Source organism: Glycine soja, chromosome 20, assembly GCF_004193775.1.
Source record: "Glycine soja cultivar W05 chromosome 20, ASM419377v2, whole genome shotgun sequence".
In the NCBI taxonomy this organism is placed as follows: Eukaryota; Viridiplantae; Streptophyta; class Magnoliopsida; order Fabales; family Fabaceae; genus Glycine; species Glycine soja.
The window spans coordinates 9653844-9674782 of NC_041021.1; the positions used below are offsets into that span (position 1 = coordinate 9653844).

The following is a 20939-nucleotide window of genomic DNA, read 5'->3' on the forward strand; positions in this document are numbered from 1 at the left end:
AGAAGGAGAGAAAGAACACGAAATTTTATGTTTCAAATGAGATCTGAACTTTGAAGTGTAATTCTCAAATGATCAAAGTTTAAAAAATGCATACATAAGACCTCTATTTATGGCCTAAGTGACACATAAAATTGGAAGGAAATTTGAATTTCTATTCAAATTTCACTTGAATTTGAATTTTGAATTTGTGGAGCCAAAATTTCACTAATTATGATTAGTGAATTTTAGCTATGGTTCAGCCCACTAATCCAAGATCAAGTCTAATATTCTTCATTAAATGTGCTTAGGTGTTATGAGACATGGCACGAATCAAACACTCTAATTTCAAGGAATTCTCACATTTGACTTCTCCAAAGCAATTTTCTCAACAAAAAAAAACTAATTATAACTTATGCTAAATTTTTTTATTAGTTAATATTAACTTATAATAAGAGAATTTAATTTATTCTATCTTCTTATTTTTTTTTATTTTTACAAATGCTTATTTCATAAGTTTATTAAAATCAAACAATGACTAAGGAGATATAGCTCAATTGATTAAACAAAGTGCATGAAACTATGAATGTGATAAATCCTTCGTACCATGTTCAATTCCTCCTAATCAAAAACCGAACCATAGCCTTACACCCATAAGTGGTGAGACTGTTTCTAAGATTTGAACTTGTGACCATTAATTTGACAAACCTTATCATTGCACTAAGACTCACCCCCAAAATATTCAGAATTAATATAGCTAATATAATTAGAACTGGCATTCTGGCTAGATAGACAACTCTGTTTTAACCCATCAATAATTCAATATAGACTCGCCAGGAAAGAACTTAAAAACTACAAATTAAGGATTTTTCTGTTCCTCAGAGTCCTTAGACTTCCACACCAGCCAGGCAGAACTCTCCATTAAGGATTAGTTTTAGGCATCAAGGCCATAGTTAAACTTGAACCGAAAAAATAGAGCAACAAATAGATGAAATGTTTGTTTAGATGAGATAATTTTAGATAAATAGTAGTATATGGTTTTTTCTTTTGCAAATTTTTGGGAAAGCTTTTGAAAAAAAAAAAGGGAATTATAATTAAAAAAACGACTATTTCCCAAAAGAATAAATAATATAAGCAAGATAGTGTAAATATCATTTAATCACATAATCACATATCAATGTGTGATAAGTGTTGACTTATATAATAATAATAATATACTAATATATTAACTCATCAAGAATAATTTCTTATTGATTAAGCTCTTCCCAAAATTAAGGAGTAGCCAAACAATAAATCATATGTTCATGGTGGCAAACTGCACTGGAAAACATAATAATAAACAAACTTTTCTTTTGCTATTTCATCTTTTCTAGAAAATTATCGCTACAAAGCACACTAATTCTCATAACTGGATTTTCCCCTAACACTTATCAACATATATTAGTTTAGACTAATACAATATTGCAGTTCCGAAATGCTAGCAATGCCTACCTTACCTAGCTTCAGCTTTTTTGGTAGGTCACCTTTCAATAACTGCCTAGCCCTAGTACACACAGATAATCATTATACAAAAAAACAACCCTTCCAGGGCTTCCACTGGACTCAAATATTTTCTGATACTGATTCCAAGCAAAGCTACTAAAACTTATGAACATCAAACCTTTGCTGCAATATGTACCCTATAGTTAGTTAATTGTAGATTGATATGGAGCATACTCTCCTACTAGAGCAAATGCAAAGCAGTAGCAACAGCAATGACCAGTGCAGTGATGCAATCCTGGACATGTCCCCATCAAATCAAGAACACGATAACATGTCAGAAAAAGGCAGAATTATGTCTTCGAAGTTGATATTTCCGTTCAGGCAATGGATCAGGCAGTAATCGTTCTTCAAATTCCTATCAATGGGGGGAAGACCAAAATATGAAATCAGGAATTTGAATTGTAACACAAATATCAAACTTCGCATATAATCTCATGGTTCAAGTCAAATTATCTTGCAACAATTGACAGGGAATGGTAGATTTCTATTACACTTGATATCAACATTTGTAGCACAAATATCAAGTTCCTATTTAAGGGGGAAAGTCCAAACTATGAAACCAAGAATTTAAATATAATTCTAGCACATATATCAAACTTCAACATATAATCTCATGGTTCAAGTGAAATTATCTTGCAACAATTGACAGAGAATGGTAGATTTCTATTACACTTGAAATAACTGCCATTAAAGTTTTTCAATTTGAAATAATAAACTAATGCAGCAATCATCATCCTGGTTAGCATAAAATCAACGACAGAAGTACATAGTAAAACGAGTTTGATTGCAGCTGCTACATTTCTTTGAAAAACAAAGGGTCATTGTGACAGCCTATAAGCTATAAGTTAATGGAAATTCACACGAGTGCCAACCAAATGTAAATATGGTGTGACTTAATATAAAACCATTGGCCATGGTACAACGAAGATTGTGTGTGTGAAAAGTAGCGTGAAATATTGAAATTTGAGTAACTTTTTTCTACGAAATAATGAAATATTAAGTAGCAAATTAAACAAAGGAGGAAAACAGCATGTTGTCCATAACTAACAATACTGAAATGTCGATTTGATTTGAAAACTGGATCCAATAATTTCCACTTACAGAAAAGCATCAGCAGCTTGGCTTCTCAACTCCTATAATTTCAAATTACGCCATGCAGTAGCACTACCTACCAATGCTTTTTTCTAACTATAGGATTAGTCAGTAGACTAGCAGAGGATAATACTGTAGCAAGTTAGAATTATATATGTAGCTTTTACATTATTTTATGTTGAAAAGTTGTATTGCTTTTTGTGCTTTTGTTTCTCTACTGTACTCATCTGTCCATAGGGACAGCTTGCACTAAACTCTTCATATATGTATACCTAAAGATGGGTGTTCAGTTTCACACCAATGTTGTTAATGGCAGATGGCGGTTCATGGCGGAAAGCCAAAAATCTGTCATAAAAATATGGCAGATGGCGTAGCGGAAAATGACGGACAAAAAAAAAAAAAATATATATATATATATATATATTAACAAAACAATAGATAAAAATATATATATATATATATATATATATATATGAGGGCGAGCCCTGGTGCAGCGGTAAAGTTGTGCCTTGGTGACCTGTTGGTCATGGGTTCGAATCCGGAAACAGCCTCTTTGCATATGCAAGGGTAAGGCTGCGTACAACATCCCTCCCCCATACCTTCGCATAGCGAAGAGCCTCTGGGCAATGGGGTACGAAGTTTTTATATATATATTAACAAAACAATAGATAAAAAATAAATATAAATAAAAAATTAAAAAAACAATGGATTGAATTCAAATAAACTAAAAAAGTTTCATGAGTTCACATAATAACCAAGTACCAACACCAAATAAACTCCAAAAACGGGTGTCAAAATTCACACTCAAGTATTATCCATAAAATATCTTGTCTCAAGTTGGTATCAGAGCAGGTTGACCCCTCTCTGTCTGTACTCTGCTGCTGTTCGTCCTCTCCAGCCACCGTTGTCTCTAGCCACAGTCACCGCTTCCGTCTGCCACCACCTGCCGCTGTCATACTTTCGCTGGCCACTGGATCTGGTTCACCTCACAAAACACAACCAAGCCCACAAGGTTTCAAAATCCAAAACCTCATCACGTGCCACATTTTCTTGAGTCCCTGTCGGTCGCATGCTACCCATCCGCCGGTCTCTAGCCTCCAAAAATTCACCGCAACACCACGGCTATGGTCGTCAGCTCATTCCAGTTCTGTTTCAGTCCTCAGATCGTCATTTTGTTGTTGTTTGGATAGTGGGCTTGGTTTCCCGTGCTTGTACAACAGCTGTTTGGTTAGCTGAGTTTCTGGAGCTCAGTTTTCTGTCCTCTTCTCTTCTATGCATCACTTCAGGTTATTCTAAAAGGATGTATCACGTGTATGTGGGTAACTTGGATTCACGAGTTACCGAGAGAGATCTCAAAGACAAATTCAGTGTTTTTGAAGTTATTCGGAGTGTTTGGGTTGCTTGCAGTCCACCGGGTTATGTCTTCATTGACTTTGATGACCGCGGAGATGCACATAATGCTATCCGTGAATTGGATGGAAAGAATGGTTGGAGGGTTGAGCTTTCTCACAACTCTAGAGGAGGAGCTGGTGATTCTGATTTGAATTTGTCTCTGTTTTCTTCAAATATGACTGTCACAAGCACTAGTCTGTCTAAATTTAAAAAAATCTATGCCAAGTTTTTCTGATGAAGAATATTTGAGGTTGAAGTCCAGCAGCCAAGCTCAATTATGTACAATACTGAGTGCTTCAACAGCTTGTACTTCTCAATCATTGGACAGTCAAGGTCCATGGATAATCAATTCAACTGCTTCAGATCATATTTCTAGTAATGCCTCTTAATTTTCCTCTTTGTCTTCTCCAAAGTCTCCTCATCTTATAACCTTAGCCAATGGTACTAAGGTAGCTTCTAAAGGTGTTGGTCAAATCTCACTGTCTCCTTCCCTAAACTTGGAATCTGTTCTTTTTGTTCCTAATTGTCCCTTCATTGATCTCTTTAAGTCAGTTAACCAAGTCCTTGAATTGTTCTGTAACGTTCTATGATGATTCATTTGTCATACAGGAACATGATACCGATCGAACAATTGGAGTAGGACATGAATCAAGAGGACTCTACTCTCTAGAAACCAATTCTTCTGTGTCCTGTTTAGCAGCCCCATCTTCAAGACTCATTCATCCCAATTTGTCAAAATTAAAGAAAATGGTTCCTAATCTCGGTAAATTACAAAGATTAGAATGTAAATCATGTCAATTAAGCAAACATGTCAGGTCTTCTTTTCCAAAGCAAACTGAACCACAATGTACTGCGCTCTTTTTCCACCATTCATTCAGACATTTGGGGTCCAAGTCGTGTCACCTCTTTTGGTTTTAGATATTTTGTCACCTTTATCGATGACATTCTAGATGTACTTGGGTGTATTTGATGAAGGATAGATCTGAACATTTGTCTATTTTTACATCCTTCTTCAATGAAATCAAGAACCAAATTGGTAAAATTATTAAAGTTCTTCAAAGTGATAATGCCAAAGATTATTTCTCTTCTGCCCTCTCTTCCTTTTTATCCTCACAGGGCATCTTGCATCAATCTAGTTGTCCCCATACACTACAGCAAAATGGAATAGCAGAAAGGAAAAACAGACATTTTGGTTGAGACTGCTTGCACCTTACAATGCAAATCTTCTTGTTCACTATCGAGGTTATGCAGTTCTCACTGCTAGCTATCTCATAAATAAAATGCCCTCTTCAACACTTGATAATAAGATTCCTCTTTCCATTATCTCTCCAAATGAGAACCCTTATATCATGTGTCTCCTTGAGTTTTTGGTTGTACTTGTTTTGTACATGATGTCTCTCCGGGGTTGGATAAACTTTCTGCAAGGGCAATTAAATGTGTCTTTCTTAACTATGATGACACTTTCTGTCCTGTGGCCAAAATCACTACTATCCAGCTCTCCTTTGCCATGGCTGCCATTCATCATTGGCATCTCCACCAGTTAGATATTAAAAATGTCTTCCTTCATGGTGAACTAGACAAGGAGATTTACATGAAGCAATCTCCTGGGTTTGTTGCTCAAGGGAAATCTGGTTTAGTTTGCAAACTTCATCAGTCTCTTTACGGACTCAAACAGTCTCCTTGAGCTTGGTTTGGAAAATTCAATCATGTTCAGAGTTTTTGGGTTGAAACGAAGTGAAGCAAATCATTCAGTTTTTTATTCTCTTACCTCTCCTGGGAATGATGTTGATAAAATCTCTCAACTGATAGAGTACTTATCCAGACTCTAGTAACTTACAGACTAAAGACCTTGGGTATCTTAAATAATTTCTTGGTATTGAGGTAGCTTAATCAAATGAAGGAATTGCTGTCTCACAAAGAAAGTATGATCTTAATATTTTGGAGGAAACCAGCATGTCTAATTGTAGACCCATTGATAGTCTAGGATGCACCAAAATGGGGACAGGGACATATATGGGTATGAGGAGAGGAAACGGCAAATCTAGAAATCTCAAGATACAGGCACGGCTAGGAAACGGCAATTATTTTTAATATTTCTTATTATTTAAAAAAAAACTAAAAAATTAAAAAAACATGAGAAATAAGTAGCAACACTAGCATATTATAAACTTAAAGATAATCCAATGGTCTACCAAAATAAAGCATTAAGGTGTAAAGTGCGAAATTAACATTAAAAAGTACTACATTCTCAGTGATCAACTCATTCTCCGATCACACTTCTTAATTAATTAATTAATAGAGCTTGAATAATATGCTAAGGAAATAATCAATTTAAAACAGACTATACTGTAAAGAAAAATTATCATTATTCATTTAGGGTAAGGAACCCAAGTTACCCATTACCCAACACACATAAAAAACAGGGGAAGGAACCCAATGCAAATGGAACCAGGGGTTTGAACTTCGAACCCAACGCACATAGAAACAAAAGGAAAAAGAAAAAAAGAAACCTGGTGCGTCTATGCATGTTGCGACGAATTGGTGCAGTGGTACGACCATGCGAGTTGTGCAATGGCATGGTTCGCCTGGTGGTTCGCCTTGTGGTTCGTCGGTGGTTCGCCTCGTGGTAGCCCAACGAGGAGAGAGAGTGAAAGAGAGAAGAGAGGGAGTGAAAGAGAGGAAGCCCTAATTTTTGAAAGAGAGTGAACTGTGAAGAGAGCCTGTTGATTCTTCTTTAGTCTTTTTGTCTCTTTTTATGTTTTTCCTTTTTAAAAAAAAAAAAGATTTGGACTGTGGGGACGTGTGTGTACCGCCATCCCCAATACGTCCCCACAAAATGAAGCCGCCGTCCCCGTCTTTGTCAATCGTACCCAATAAGTCAACGATGTCCCCTAGCCGTACCCGTCCCGTCCCCATCCCTGTGCAGTATCGGAAATGGGGAACGCCACCTAACAGACGTTCCCGTGCTTCATAGTTGACAATCCTATGGACCCAAATCAAAAGTTCATGGCAGACAAAGGTGAATCATACATAGATCCAGAAAGATATAAAAGACTAGTTGGAAAGCTCATTTATCTCACAATTACAAGACCTCATATCTCCTTTGCAATTAGTGTGGTTAGTCAATTCATGTAGGCTCCTCATGTTGATCACTAGAAGGCTGTAATTTGCATTCTCGGGTACATTAAAAAGGCTCCAAGACAAGGATTATTATGAGGACAAAGGAAATACCCAAATTTCTAGGTATTGTGATGCTGATTTGGCTGAATACCCCATAGACAGAAAGTCCACTACTGGATATTGAGTATTCATTGGAGGCAATATTATCTCTTGGAAGAGCAAGAAACAAAACACTGTTGCTTGTTCTAGTGCAGAAGCAGAATATAGGGCCATGGCCACAACCACTTGTGAGTTAGTTTGGTCCAGTTGAAGTTTTATGAAGTTAAACAAATGAAGTTGTATTGTGCCTGCGAGATTATATATGATATTGTATTTATAATAAGTTTTTTGTAATTTCTATTAAACAGTAATTGATTGATTTTGTAACCAATTACTTATTCCTTTTCATTCTATAAATAAAATGAAGTGTGGTCTATTCTGACACATAACATTCAGTCAAACACTGTAATGTGGTATCATAGAGCTAGATTAAATTTTTCCTTTTACTTTTTTTTTCTTTCACAGCATACGCGTGACTAGTAACACGAATTGATGCAGGTCTCCATTCACCACCACCGAGACCCCCTTACCCCGATGCGACCACACCCCCAGAGTTGCCTCCCTCCGGTGACCAGAACGCCGCCTAACCCACCATCGTCCGCTGCTTCTTCACTGGCACGTAGACCTCACGTGCCAGCACAAATCCAGCGCATGAGCCACCTTCCGACGTACCCACTCGCTGGTGACCCAAGGCCAAGGTTGTGCAGATCGTCTCCTACTCCAAACACCTTTCCACCATTGTCGCCTGCACCTAAATTTCCCATTGCACTATGTGAAGGTATTCAGTCCACTCGTAATGCTAATCCTAATGTATACCTTTACTCTTAACTGTGATCGTTTATCTCCTTCCTCTTTCTCTTTCATCTCTTCTTTGGATTCTATGTCTATTCCTAAGTCTACAAGTGAAGCCATGGCTGATCACAATTGGCAACAAACAATGTTGGCAGAAATGGCTGCTTTGGATGCCAACAACACATGGGAGCTTGTCCCTATACCCCCCAACTCATGGACCTAATGTTAAACTTCTCTCAGGTCAGGGGGAGCCTCTGCAAGACCCGAGAAGATATTGATGACTTGTAGGCAGACTTAAATTATCTCACTGTCACCAAACCAAACATCACATTCGTTGTCAGTGTGGTGAGCCAATTCTTGAATGCACCTTGTGATAGTCATTGGAATGTCATCACTTGTATTCTTCGATACATCAAGAATGCACCAGGTCGTGGAATGTTGTATGAAGACAAAGGCATACCAAGATCATTTCTTATTTTGACACTAATTGGACAGGGTGACCATCAGACGGGAGATCCACTTCAGGGTATTGTGTTCTTACTGGAGGGAATATGATTTCATGGAGAAGCAAGAAGCGAGACACAATTGCTAGATCTAGTGTTGAAGCTGAATACCGTGAAATGGCAATAGCTGCTTGCCGCATTACATGGCTTAGACAACTTCTCCAACAACTCAAATTTGGAGACACTCAAGCCACTACATTAATTTGCGACAATCAAGTTGCTCTCCACATAGCATCAAATCCAATTTTTCATGAACAAACCAAACACAGAGATAGACTGTCACTTTGTAAGGGAAAAGGTACTATCAAGAGAAATTACCATTGATTTTGTTAATTCTAAGGATCAACTAGAAGACATGTTCACTAAACCTCTCAAAGGTTCTTGGGTTGATCACATTTGTAATAAGCTCAGATCATATGACATATATGCTCCAGCTCAAGGGGGAGTGTGAGATTATATCAGATATTGTATTTATTAGGAATTATTGTAATTTTTATTAATCAGTAATTGATTGATTTTGTAATCAATTACTGATTCCTTTTCATTCTGTGATAAGATGAAGTGTGGTCTATTCTGACACACGACATTCAGTCAAACATTGTAATAGTGGCAACCCGGCAGCTCTTCACATTGCTTCCAATGCAGTGTTTCATGAAAGACACAAACATATAGAGATTGATTGCCACTTTGTTAGGGAGAAACAGATATCCAAGGAGTCAGTACTGAATTTGTCAGCTCAAATGATCAACTTGCAGATATTTTGACCAAATCTTTGAGAGGACATCAGATCCAGTTTATATGTCCCAAGCTTGGAGCATACAATCTATACGCTCCAGCTTAAGGGGGAATGTTAGAATTATATATGTAGCTTTTATATTATTTTATGTTGAAAAAGCTGTATTGGTTTTTGTGCTATAGTTTCTCTACGGTACTCATCTGTCCATAGGGACAGCTTGTACTAAACTCTTCATATATGTATACCAAAAGCTGGGTGTTCAGTTTTGACACTCAAGTATTATCCATAAAATATATTGTCTCAAGTCTATCAAAAACCAAAATCGGTAAAGAGGCCATTTAGGATTGGTCAATTAAATGGTAGACCCATTTTCAAGTGTTAGCCTTTCTATTGGTTAAGTTGTATACTTAATTAGACCAAGTGAACTAAACTTGAGGTACAAAAATTAAACAAGAAACCCGGCTATTCAAACTGACATTTGCTCACACTGCAGTATATATGAGAGCCTATGCAACAAACATACAGCATACATAATTGAAAAAGATTTTCATAGAGCACATGTGTTGGTATAAAATACAGATGTAGTATTCAACAATTACGCCTTAACTCATTAGGTGGGATTAGATACATAGATCAGTTGAGGCCATTGGGCTCTATTGAAACGAAAATTTTCATTAAAATCATTTATATCAAAGTATTTAGTAATGGTTTCCCAATCATTAATAGAACATGTAGCCTCAAGTCTCAGATAAATATTACCATACACTACAGGTAAAGAGTAAAGACAAACATGCTCAGATTCTAGAGTAATTAGTCCCACTCGGAATGCTAAAACTAGATTTAAGCTTAAGGTGCTAACATAAAACAAAGCACAAGAGTTTTTATTAACATATATTAAACAATTGATCAAGTGATTCATAATTATACCAAAAGCATTTTGGAAACAAGCAGAAAGCCAGTATGTACATAAGTACAGGATAACATTGTCCATTTATTAACCTAGTACACAATGATTCATATTTTTGCAATTAAATATATTTAAGAATTAAGAGACTTATTAAGGTAAGTACGGCTTACTAATAGTCATATATTGCTGTGAAGAATTTCATGTTTCTGTCTTTCTCTGTGGTAAGAAGTTAACAACTCACTTAGCTTGGTATTAAAGTACCATTTGACCCTCAACCTCATGTGATTCCAAATTTCAATTTATTGAAACGAACGAGACATTATTACTGAGAAATAACTGACAGAAGATCATTTGTCCATATCTCATATGTCATTCTACTCAATTAATATTAAAATATTGGAATTTTGACAAATATGGGGAAATCTGCAACCTCCCATTTCCCCAAAGATGATAAAATCCAGTACACGTGTTAGGATATAAGGAGAAGGGAAAGTTAGTAAACATAGTTAGACTATTGATAAGTTAGTTAGTTAGTTACTCATTCTGATTCTTGGCTCCTAACAACATGACAATTCAATTAGTCTCTTAGTTGCAAAAACACATTCAATCCCCAGAACACATCCTAAACTTTTCAATCAAGAAAGAGAAATCAATGACATACAAACCACAAATAAAGCACAATAAATTTTCTAATAAAAGGTAGGTCATACAAATACCAATAAGACAAACATAAGGAATGTTGAACATAGTGGTGAAAACAAAACATGAATCAGGTCTAATACCTTCTCTTTCTTGAGCTTTACATTTTCTTCTTCTAGACGGGAAACCTTGCCAACCAGTTCATTATGGTAAGCCTGCACCATGAAACATAGATACATGAAAAATGCAGCTAAAAAACAACATTCCCAACAGGTAAAAGAAACAACCAAAGAATGCAATCAATTCAGCTAACCAAAATAGTTCCATGTAGTACATGAAGGATAAACCTGTTTTCGGGCTCGGGACCGAGCAGCAGATTCCCTATTCTTGATTTTCCTCCTCAACCTCCTTTCCAAAGTTTTCTCGTACGCATCAGAAGCATCCCTTTTCCGGCCCAGTCTCGTGTCTGATAAACTCCCGATTGAGGGGGAGGATGATAACAGGCCTGTTTTCTGTTGGAAACCTTGCGTGGCAAGGGAATCCATTGCATCCAACCCCACAGCTGGACTGATAGAAGCTTCAGCAAAAAGCCCTGCTTGCACCAAGAAATCCTCCAAGGTGGTCTCACCAAGAGTCATTTCTCCCTCCTGACTCCTCACATCCTCTCCATACTTTTTCTTCTGACCTTGCTGAATTTCCCTCCACACATCATCCACCGTCTTCCCACTCAATGCACGAGCCAGCGTCAAGCTGGCCTGCCGTTGCAGCGAGGAAGACGATGACGACATGTTCTCACTCTCCACGCCTACCACCACCGAAGACTTGCTTGCTTCAGCAGTCCACACATTTTGAAGAAGCTCATCAAGGTTCATGCTCCCCAATGGCTTTCCCATGTCTCCTAATTGACAATTGACCTCATCAAGAGTGAGACTATACCATGAACCTTGCCTAGACAATGATGAAGGCTGTAAATGAGACTGTTGCCCGTTACCTAGAGATCCCACTGTCTGAATCCCCATTCTTCAAACCAAAACCTGTAAATAAGTTGTAACCACAAAGCAGCAATCAAATTAAATAAAAAAAAAGTAAAATAAAATTATTGACCATTGCACTTGGAGAATCCCTATAACTCAATCACACCCCAAAATCAAAAAACCATCACCCCAAATTCTTCCCCTAAATAAATTTCCAAACTTTTTAAAATTTTCATTACTCCACCCTTTCTGGGGTCCTCAGAAATACGCTATCACAACAAGAGATTGGGGTTTTCAACACAAAGCACCCATCAAAATTCAAACTTTATATGATTCGCAAATGATGATCAACCCAACTTCATCAAAACCATAACACAAGATCACAGTGCAAAAGGGCAGCACCAAAAAGAGAATTTTACCTGAAAATAAGAAGAGAGAGACCCTATGAATTCGGGGTTGGCAAGTGCAGAGAGAAACACATAATTTGGTGGGGTGAATCACAGTGAAAATAGGAACAATTTGAGAAGAAAACGGAAACGAAGAAAAGGGGTAGTTGGTGTAAACTTGAGTTGTGTTGTGATGTGGGAATGATTCGGAATTTTGTGGAAAATGATGGCAAGTGGCACACGTTGATAGGTTCATATAGGACTTCTTATTGGGGAACCATCCTCGTCTTTTTGTTTTGCCACTTCAACTCTATGTTAGAACTTAGAAAGATAGAATCATTTTGTTTGTATCAAGTAAAATATATTTGAATAAATAATAAAAAAATATTAAATTTGAATATTTTTTCCTTCATATAATTTAATATTTTTTTCCAAAAAATAATTGTTTTAATTATTAAAAAATATATTTATTTTATTTTTTCCTTAAAACACTTGAAATAACACTATTTTTATCATTCAAAATATTTTTCTTTCTGTTTTGTTTAAAGTGTTATTTAAAGTTAAAATGGATTTTCAAATTAATTTCTATCTTTTTTTGTCATCTTGACCGATTTTGGATTACATTAATTAATTTTTGGACCGGTGATTTTTTAAAATGACCCAATAGGTGATCATAATTAATTTATTAAATTTTGGTTAAAATATAATTTTTATTTCCTATTTTTTAAAATTCATAATTTTAATTCTCATGTTTTTTAATTAAGATATATTATTTCTCAGTTTAAAAAAATATGTGATTCTAGTCATCTTGATCAATTTAAGACTTGATTATGTATTATATTATTTTTTTAAATAAATTAAGTTTGTCAGCACTTAAATAATTAAAAAAATTGTCATATAGATAATAAATAGACATATATCCGTTAATGTTTACAAAGTACATACATCAATGTTTAAAATGGATCACAGAGATTAAAGTTGCGGGTTTTTAAAAGTGGGATACAGAATATCTCAATTAAAAAATAAAAGACTAAAATCATGAATTTGTTAAAAGTGAAGAGGAAATGTTTTAAAAAATGTCTCAATTACAAAAAAAAATCACAAATTAAAAAAAATAAAGGGAAAAATTACATTTTAACCTTAGATTTTCTTATTAATTTAACAATTCAATCTATTTCTTATTTTTTTAATAGAATTATTTTCTACTAGAAATAATAATGTTCATGTAAAATTATTATGAATAGTAATTCAATAAAATTACTTTAATTGCATATGCATATTTAATACTCAACTTTGAGATATTTTTTTTATTAAACTTTGACATCATTGATTTAACTAAAATATTCATGTATCAATTGATTTACATGATTTCCTAGGAGTTTGTTTGGATGATGACTTTTAACTGGATAATTCATTTTAATCATGAAATTGAAATATTTTAAGGTAAAATTACACGTTTTGATAAATCATTTAAAGAGAAATTGAATTCATTCATTTTAATAAGGAATTTTATTCAACAGAGAACGAAAGAATTGAAATTCTTTGAAAAAATGAGAGAATTTCAATTTCTTAGCAACTCCTCTATACAGGCTGGTCTCCTTCATCACTCTCCACCTACACCTTACTTGCTTTCACTCATTCCTCTCCACCCACATGCTCTCCCTTGCGACCCTAATCGACTCCGACGACTTTGAATCAAACACGACGTCGATATCCGGAATCAAATCCGTCAAGGCATCATGCAAATCCAGAATCTTGAACAACTTCTCTGGCGACCTACGGCTTATGCTAATCGCCTCGGCGATGTTGAAGAGCTGAATCACGGGACCTTTCACCATCTCCGTGAAGCAAGCATCGTCGATGGAAGTTCTGACAACGTCGAAGATTTGCTCACAAAGCTTCTTCTCGCTCGCGAACAGAGTTCTAACGCAGACCTTGGCGGCTTTTATCCAGCGTCTAATTTTGTTCCCAAGCTGCTCCCACTCAAGGCGTTGAACGTCTCTAATGCTGAGCTTTTTGATGTGGAGATTGCGGAAGCTCGCATCCACGGAGGATTTTCGAACGATGCCGTAGACTTGGATGCACTCGCGGAGGTAGCCGAAGGAGAGCATGCACTCGGTGATGTAGCGGAGGTCGTAGACGGCGTTAGAGGGGATCAGATCGATCTTGCGAATGCTGCTGGTGGAACGGTAACTGCTGCTGTTAATGGAGTTTACGGAGGTAATATAAGAATTAAAAAATATAAGGAATTTAAATTGGTTTATCTAAACAAGAAATTTGAAATTCAAGGAATTTAAATTGGTTCATCCAAACAAAGAATTTTAATTGATGCATTTTAATTTCCCTGAATTTTAAACTCCCTTGGAATTTTAAAATACTCCATCCAAACAGACACTTAATAAAAAGTGATTTACATGATTTTTTCACCTTTACCATCACAAACACATTTATACCATTTTTTCCTTAATTACTGAAAACAAATACTAATTTTCTTTTTAATTTGAGTTTGTAGTTTGACTCGAAAGTGTTTTATAAAATTTATCATTTTCAGACTTCAATATAAGTACTAGTTAATCAAGGTACGATGATAAAAAAATATAAAAAATAGTTAATCAAGGTACGAAAAAGTACTTCACTTTCTTTATTACAAAAAGTACCTTGGTTTAAAAGTGTTTAAGATAAAGGAGACTAATATAATAAATCTTATCCAAGAATTTGAGAGATGTATTTAATTAAGATTTTAAAAGATTTTTTTAAAAAAAGTTTTAAGATATTTAATCAAGATTTTTATATAATATAAATAAGTTTTGTGGTATTTAATTAAGATTATTAGGATTTTGTAAGGAATTCAATAAAATCTATTGGTATTTAATTAATATTTTTTATAGCATAAAAAAGTCTTCTAGTATTTAAAAGTATACAAATTTCTATAGATTCTTTCTTAGATAGATTTTAATGGACTTCATGGAGCTTTTTAACAGAAAATACACATCAAACAATCCTACCTAAACTCTTAAGATTTTATGAGACTTTTTTTTTCTTTTCTCCACTCAATTGACATGTTTTTATTTCCTCATCGTATATAATAGGCCATAACTACTCCAAGACAATCACGCTTAACTGTGGAGTTCTTAAGTGATAGGTTACCAAAAAATAGATGTATCTTGTTGATGTAGATAGTATCAATTAATTCCTTTAAGTCATATTCAATTGTACAATCTCTTATATCTGCATGACCTCTAGATCCCTCTCGTTTCAATGTGCTTCATAGGGTGCTACAAACTTCACCCTCAAGGTTTTGTAACTGTAATGACCCGCCTCGTCGCTACGATATTACCATCCTAAATCGCGATAAATTCAATTTTTAAATAAAAATTCCCTTAATTTTTGCTTATGAAGATAAAGATAATTTTTGTCTTGACATAGATTCACCAAACCATACACATTTACTTAAGAGAATATATGTATATATATATATATAGGAATAGTAACTCAGTACACTTCATACACATAAGGGAAATTAAAATCTGAAATTTTCATCTTTAGTTCAACAAAAGGAATAATGAACCAACTATGGAGGAGTTGATTAACAAAACACAACTCTCTCCCAAAATAATCCCAACGTCATCACGTCGGCTTGGCGGTTTCTCAACAGAATCTCATTCCTGCACCCTACTGTTGTCACTCTGCTCCCACGAACAAGGTTCGCGATCATCATAGGTATCAGTCACACGATACAAAATTGTAAGGGTGAGTTCATTATAAAAAGAACCAATGCTAAATCCAAATAATCACAATTAGCAAGAAAACATAGGCATACACCATGAGCTTACACAACATTCATTATTCAACACCCACATTTAACAATTATTCATCATCCATCCATGGATCCAATCTAGACTACTCAGAATGATGCATGCACTTGACCTCAACTCTCAGATGCAATACGGTACGTACCATATCCAATACCAAGGAAATAGCCTAAGCGTGTCCACATGACACCTCACTTAGGAAACCATGCAGTATTTGTCGAGGCCACCCAGTCGTGCACTGTAACTCCCCCCCACCCTCGGTGATCAGCCTGGGCCACAAGGGAGTTCCCTACCAGGTGACACACCCCCTAGTACAAAGTACATACTGCCATAATTTATATTATTTCCCGTGTCATATGAGGCATGAACCATGGGTTTCGTCAAGTACCTGACCATGGATGAATTAAAGTGCCTAAGCATCCCCTAAAAAATTCTTAAATCCTTTAACCACTATATTTTCCCCCACAAGGGACATCCGGCAAGGTCAGTGCACCCTCCCATGAACATACACAACATACGACGTATGAACGTGGGCGTCGTCAAGTATATGACCATGGATGAATTAAAGCAGCTAAGCATCCCCTCAGAAATGCTTAAGTTCTTTAACCACTCTAGTTTCCCACACAAGGGACATCCAACAAGGTCACTGCACCCCCCCACGAACATACATAACATCCAACGTATGAAACATGGGCGTCGTCAAGTACATGACCATGAATGAATTAAAGCGCCTAAGCATCCCCTCAGAGATGCTTAAATTCTTTAACCACTCTAGTTTCCCATACAAGGGACATCCGACAAGGTCACTACACCCCCCATGAACATACACAACATGCACACCTCAATGCAATTCCAACATCATCAACATTCCATTTCAATATCATTCTCAACATAAACATCATCTCATCTCAATGACGTCATCAACAACAACATCAACCTCATTTTATATTCACATAATCATCAATAATAACATCAATTCATGTTAACATGATCTTCATTGACAACTTCATCTCAAATCAATATCATCATAAATATCAACATCACCACATATCAATTAAAGTCATCAATAGAAACATCAATAGTAAGTCGCATTCCGCATATACATATTTCTTTCATGCCTGAGATTCACACTCATCAGGTCTTCAAACAACACAAGTCAAATAAAGACAATAATTTCATTCATCAACAATAAATATATCACATCCCATTCGTCAAAGACATAGTTTTTCGTGAAAACCAGCATGCACATCAATAACAATTATATCACATCCCATTAGTTAAAAATGTTGTTTTCTATAAAGGAAAATCAGCATGCAATAGGAACAGACATATATTCTCGTAGCTAGGTTCCCTGACCCTAACTATGGTTTCAAAACGGTAAATTTTATAATAAACTCCCCTCACCTATTGTGAGCTCCCCATTGGTTCTTCTTTGCGTCACTTAGAGGCCTCTCTTTCGTTCACGCTTGTTGGTCCAACACAAAGTCTCTATTACACCAAAACAAAGGAAATTACTATGGATTTCAGAAATAAGGTTAACAACAATATTCTAAGTCAAATGCTCATGTCAATACATGAAAAGGCTAAGTGATGGAAGCTTACTTGTGGCGCTTCTATGGAGGCTGGATCTTTGAGCTTCAATGAGGTCCTTTAATGGTGATTTTCCACCATGGAGATGCAGCGGAAGACAAAGGAGAAGATGTGAGAGGAGGCGCCATCCACTAGGGAATAAGCCATGGAAGAAAGAGCTTCACCACCAAGATGAGCCTTGGATAAGAAGCTTGGAGAGGATGCTTCAATGGAGGAAAAGAAAGAGGGAGAGAAAGAGAGAGGGGGGAGCACGAAAATGAAGGAAGAAAAAGGAAGAGAAGTTGAACTTTGAGTTGTGTCTCACAAGACTCTCATTCATCAAAGTTACAACAAGTGTTACACATGTTTCTATTTATAGACTAGGTAGCTTCCTTGAGAAGCTTTCTTGAGAAAACTTCCTTGAGAAGCTTCTTTGAGAAAACTTCCTTGAGAAGCTTCTTTGAGAAATGTAAAGACCCGCCTCGTCGCTACGGTATCCACACTCTAATATTCGATAATTTCAATTTTTATAAAAAGAACTCCCTTAATTTTTTTGATTATGAAAATAGAAGTGATTTTGTCACAACATAAATTCATCCAACAACACACTATTACTTAAGTGAATATGCATAATTACATAGAAACAATAATTCAGTACATGTCATACACATAACGAAAATTAAATATGTTCATATATATATATATATATAATTAAAATTCCAGTTTTACATCTTTAACTCAACAAAATAAAACTTAAAAGCCAACTACGGAGGAGTTGATTACAAAACACAACTCTCTCCCAAAATAACGCCAACGTCATCACGTCGGCTCGGCGGCTCCTCACCAGAATCTTACTCCCTACATCCTGCCACTGTCATTCTGCTCCCACGAACAAGGTTCGTGATCATCACAGGTATCAACCACACGATACAAAATTGCAAGGGTGAGTTTATTATAAAAGAACCAATACCAATTCCAAATAACCACAATTAGCAAGGAACATACGCAAACATGATAAGCATACACAACAATCATTATTCAACACTCATATCCAACAAATATTCATCATTCACATCCAACAATTACTCATCATCCATCCATGGACCCAATCAAGACTGCACAGAATGATGCATGCACCTAACTCAACACTCAGATGCAATGTGGTACGTACCAACAACAACCAAATATCAGGAAATAGCCTAAGCGTGTCCACATGACACTCTCACTTAGGGAATTGTGCTGAGTTTGTCGAGACCACCCGGTTGTGCATGTAACAGCCCCCCTCCCATAGGTGATCAGCCTGGGAGCCCAAAGGTGTTCCCTACCAGGTGACAGCCCCCTAGTACAAAGTACACTTGGCCACAGTTACTCTATTTCCTGTGTCGTATGAGCTGTGATCACGGCCAAAAGTAAGTGCCAAAGACCATGGACCAATTAAAGCACCTAAGCATCCCCTCAGGAATGCTTAGATTCTCTAACCACGCTAGTTACCCACGTCTGGGCCATCCGACAAGGTCAGTGCACTCTACCCCCCCATGACATACACTTCATACGACGTATGATCGTGGCCAAAAGCTAGTGCCAAAGACCCTGGAAGGTCAGTGCACAGTGCCCCCCACGATCATACACAACATCCAACGTATGAACGTGGCCAAAAGCTAGTGCCAAAGACCCTGAAAGGTCAGTGCACAGTGCCCCCCACGAACATACACAACATGCACATGCCAATGCATTTCCAACATCAATCAACAAATCGTATTTCCATGTCATTCACAACATAAATATCATCTCATCTCAATGACGTTATCAACAACAACAACAACCTCATTTCATATTCACATATTCATCAATAATAACAATTCATGTTGACATGGTCTTTATTAACAACATCATCTCAAATCAATATCATCATAATTATCATTATCATCACATATCAATCAAAATCCTCAATAGCAACATCAACAACAATTCAAACAAACACAACAATATCATTTCCACACGCACGGTCTTCAAACAACACATTTCAAACAACCAAAACAATATCATTCATCACAATACATATATATATCGCATCCCATTAGTTAAAACATAATTTTCTTTGAAGAAAAATCAGCATGCAACAGGGACAGGCAGATATCCTCATAGCTAGGTTCCCTGACCCTAACTATGGTGTTAAAACGGTAAATTTTATAATAAACTCCTCTCACCTATCGTGTGCTACCCCGCGGATTCCTCGTCATGTCACTTGAAGATTCCTTTTTGTCCTTGCTCGTCAATTCCACACAAGCCTCTACCGTGCCAAAACGAAGGAGACTTAGTATGGATTTCAAAAAAACAAAGCTAGTAACAGTGCTCTGGGTCAAACACCCACATCACTACATGAAAGAGCTGAGAGCATTTCGGGTTTTACAAAGGAATATCATTTGGAAATTCCGACCACGCCAATGTGACCGGGGTTCAGTGTAGGTTACGAAAATAATATTCATTTCATGAAAGGATAACGTTTACAAAGTCTCTTTCTCTAAGGTTTTTCAAAGGAAGCATAAGACATGCAATGGCGGTTCCAAAGTCAGAAAAGATGCAAAGACAAGATGAAACTAACAAGAAACAAGCATAGAACCATGGTTACCTCGAAAGAAAATGAAAGGTCAGATTAGGGTTTTTTTTCTCTACCGGAACCGCAAGCCAAGTTGAAAGATTCCGCTTCGGTTGAAGGGTTCCTCTCGGTGTGGGTTTTCAATGGAGAACAATGATAGTTTGTGGTGGCTAATGGTGGATGTGGGTGATGGAGACAGTTCTTGGAACTTTAGAAATGACTTTGGAAGAAAGAAAGAAGAAGAAATGATGTTTTTCCTAAGCTACACGAAAGCAAAGGCTGAAATGCTTAAATAAGAGATGCTCTCGGGAACGGAAGCTTCTAGCACACTCCAGACATCTTCTCACAGATCCCAACGGTCAGATCATGGACAAGTGTCTTGTGAAGTTGCAAACCAAATTTCGAGAAGATCCAATGGTTAAAGAAGTCTGGGTAGCATTTTTACCGAGGCAGCTCCATGTAGTTTTCTCTAGAAGCTTCATTAAGAGGCTTCCTCTAGAAGCTTCATTAAGAGGCTTCTAGCACACTCGAGACATCTTCTCAAAGATCCCAACGGTAAGATCATGGACAAGTGTCTTGTGAAGTTTAAGACCAAATTTCGAGAAGATTCAACGGTTAATGAAGGCTGGGCATCGTTTTTACCGAGGCAGCTGCATGTAGCTTTCTCTAGAAGCTTCATTAAGAGGCTTCCTCTAGAAGCTTCCTCGTGGCTTCTTTGAGAAGCTTTCTCAACAGGCTTCTTTGAGAAGCTAGATCCTTATCTATCCACACCCCTCTATTAACTAAATTAACTTCCTTAAAAAT

At 36.5% G+C, this 20939-nt stretch overlaps 1 protein-coding gene across 3 annotated transcripts; it reads right to left on the minus strand.

The window, feature by feature from the left end:
• Positions 1 to 1306: 1306 nt before the first annotated feature.
• On the minus strand, positions 1307 to 12431 carry LOC114401218 (ABSCISIC ACID-INSENSITIVE 5-like protein 2). Of its 3 annotated transcripts, none has more exons than XM_028363681.1 (4): positions 12192 to 12431; positions 11146 to 11832; positions 10942 to 11013; positions 1307 to 1873 (listed from the first exon to the last, which is right to left on the minus strand). In XM_028363681.1, the coding sequence occupies exons 2-4, from the start codon at positions 11815 to 11817 to the stop codon at positions 1793 to 1795; spliced, it is 825 nt and encodes a 274-aa protein (XP_028219482.1). In that variant the 5' UTR covers positions 11818 to 11832; positions 12192 to 12431; the 3' UTR covers positions 1307 to 1792. The 3 variants fall into 3 exon arrangements, 1 of the variants encoding a protein (XP_028219482.1); XR_003664240.1 differs by having other exon boundaries at positions 1796 to 1873; positions 11112 to 11832; positions 12192 to 12420; XR_003664241.1 differs by having other exon boundaries at positions 1796 to 1873; positions 11133 to 11832; positions 12192 to 12419.
• Between the last annotated feature and the right edge of the window lie 8508 nt (positions 12432 to 20939).

Excerpts from the sequence above, each read along its gene's own strand:
- LOC114401218 (XM_028363681.1), bottom strand. The coding sequence starts at position 11,817 with ATGGGGATTCAGACAGTGGGATCTCTAGGTAACGGGCAACAGTCTCAT. Across the intron at positions 11,014-11,145 it reads GGTCCCGAGCCCGAAAACAG|GCTTACCATAATGAACTGGT; the intron begins GTTTATCCTTCA and ends TTCATGGTGCAG. Across the intron at positions 1,874-10,941 it reads TAAAGCTCAAGAAAGAGAAG|GAATTTGAAGAACGATTACT; the intron begins GTATTAGACCTG and ends CCCCATTGATAG.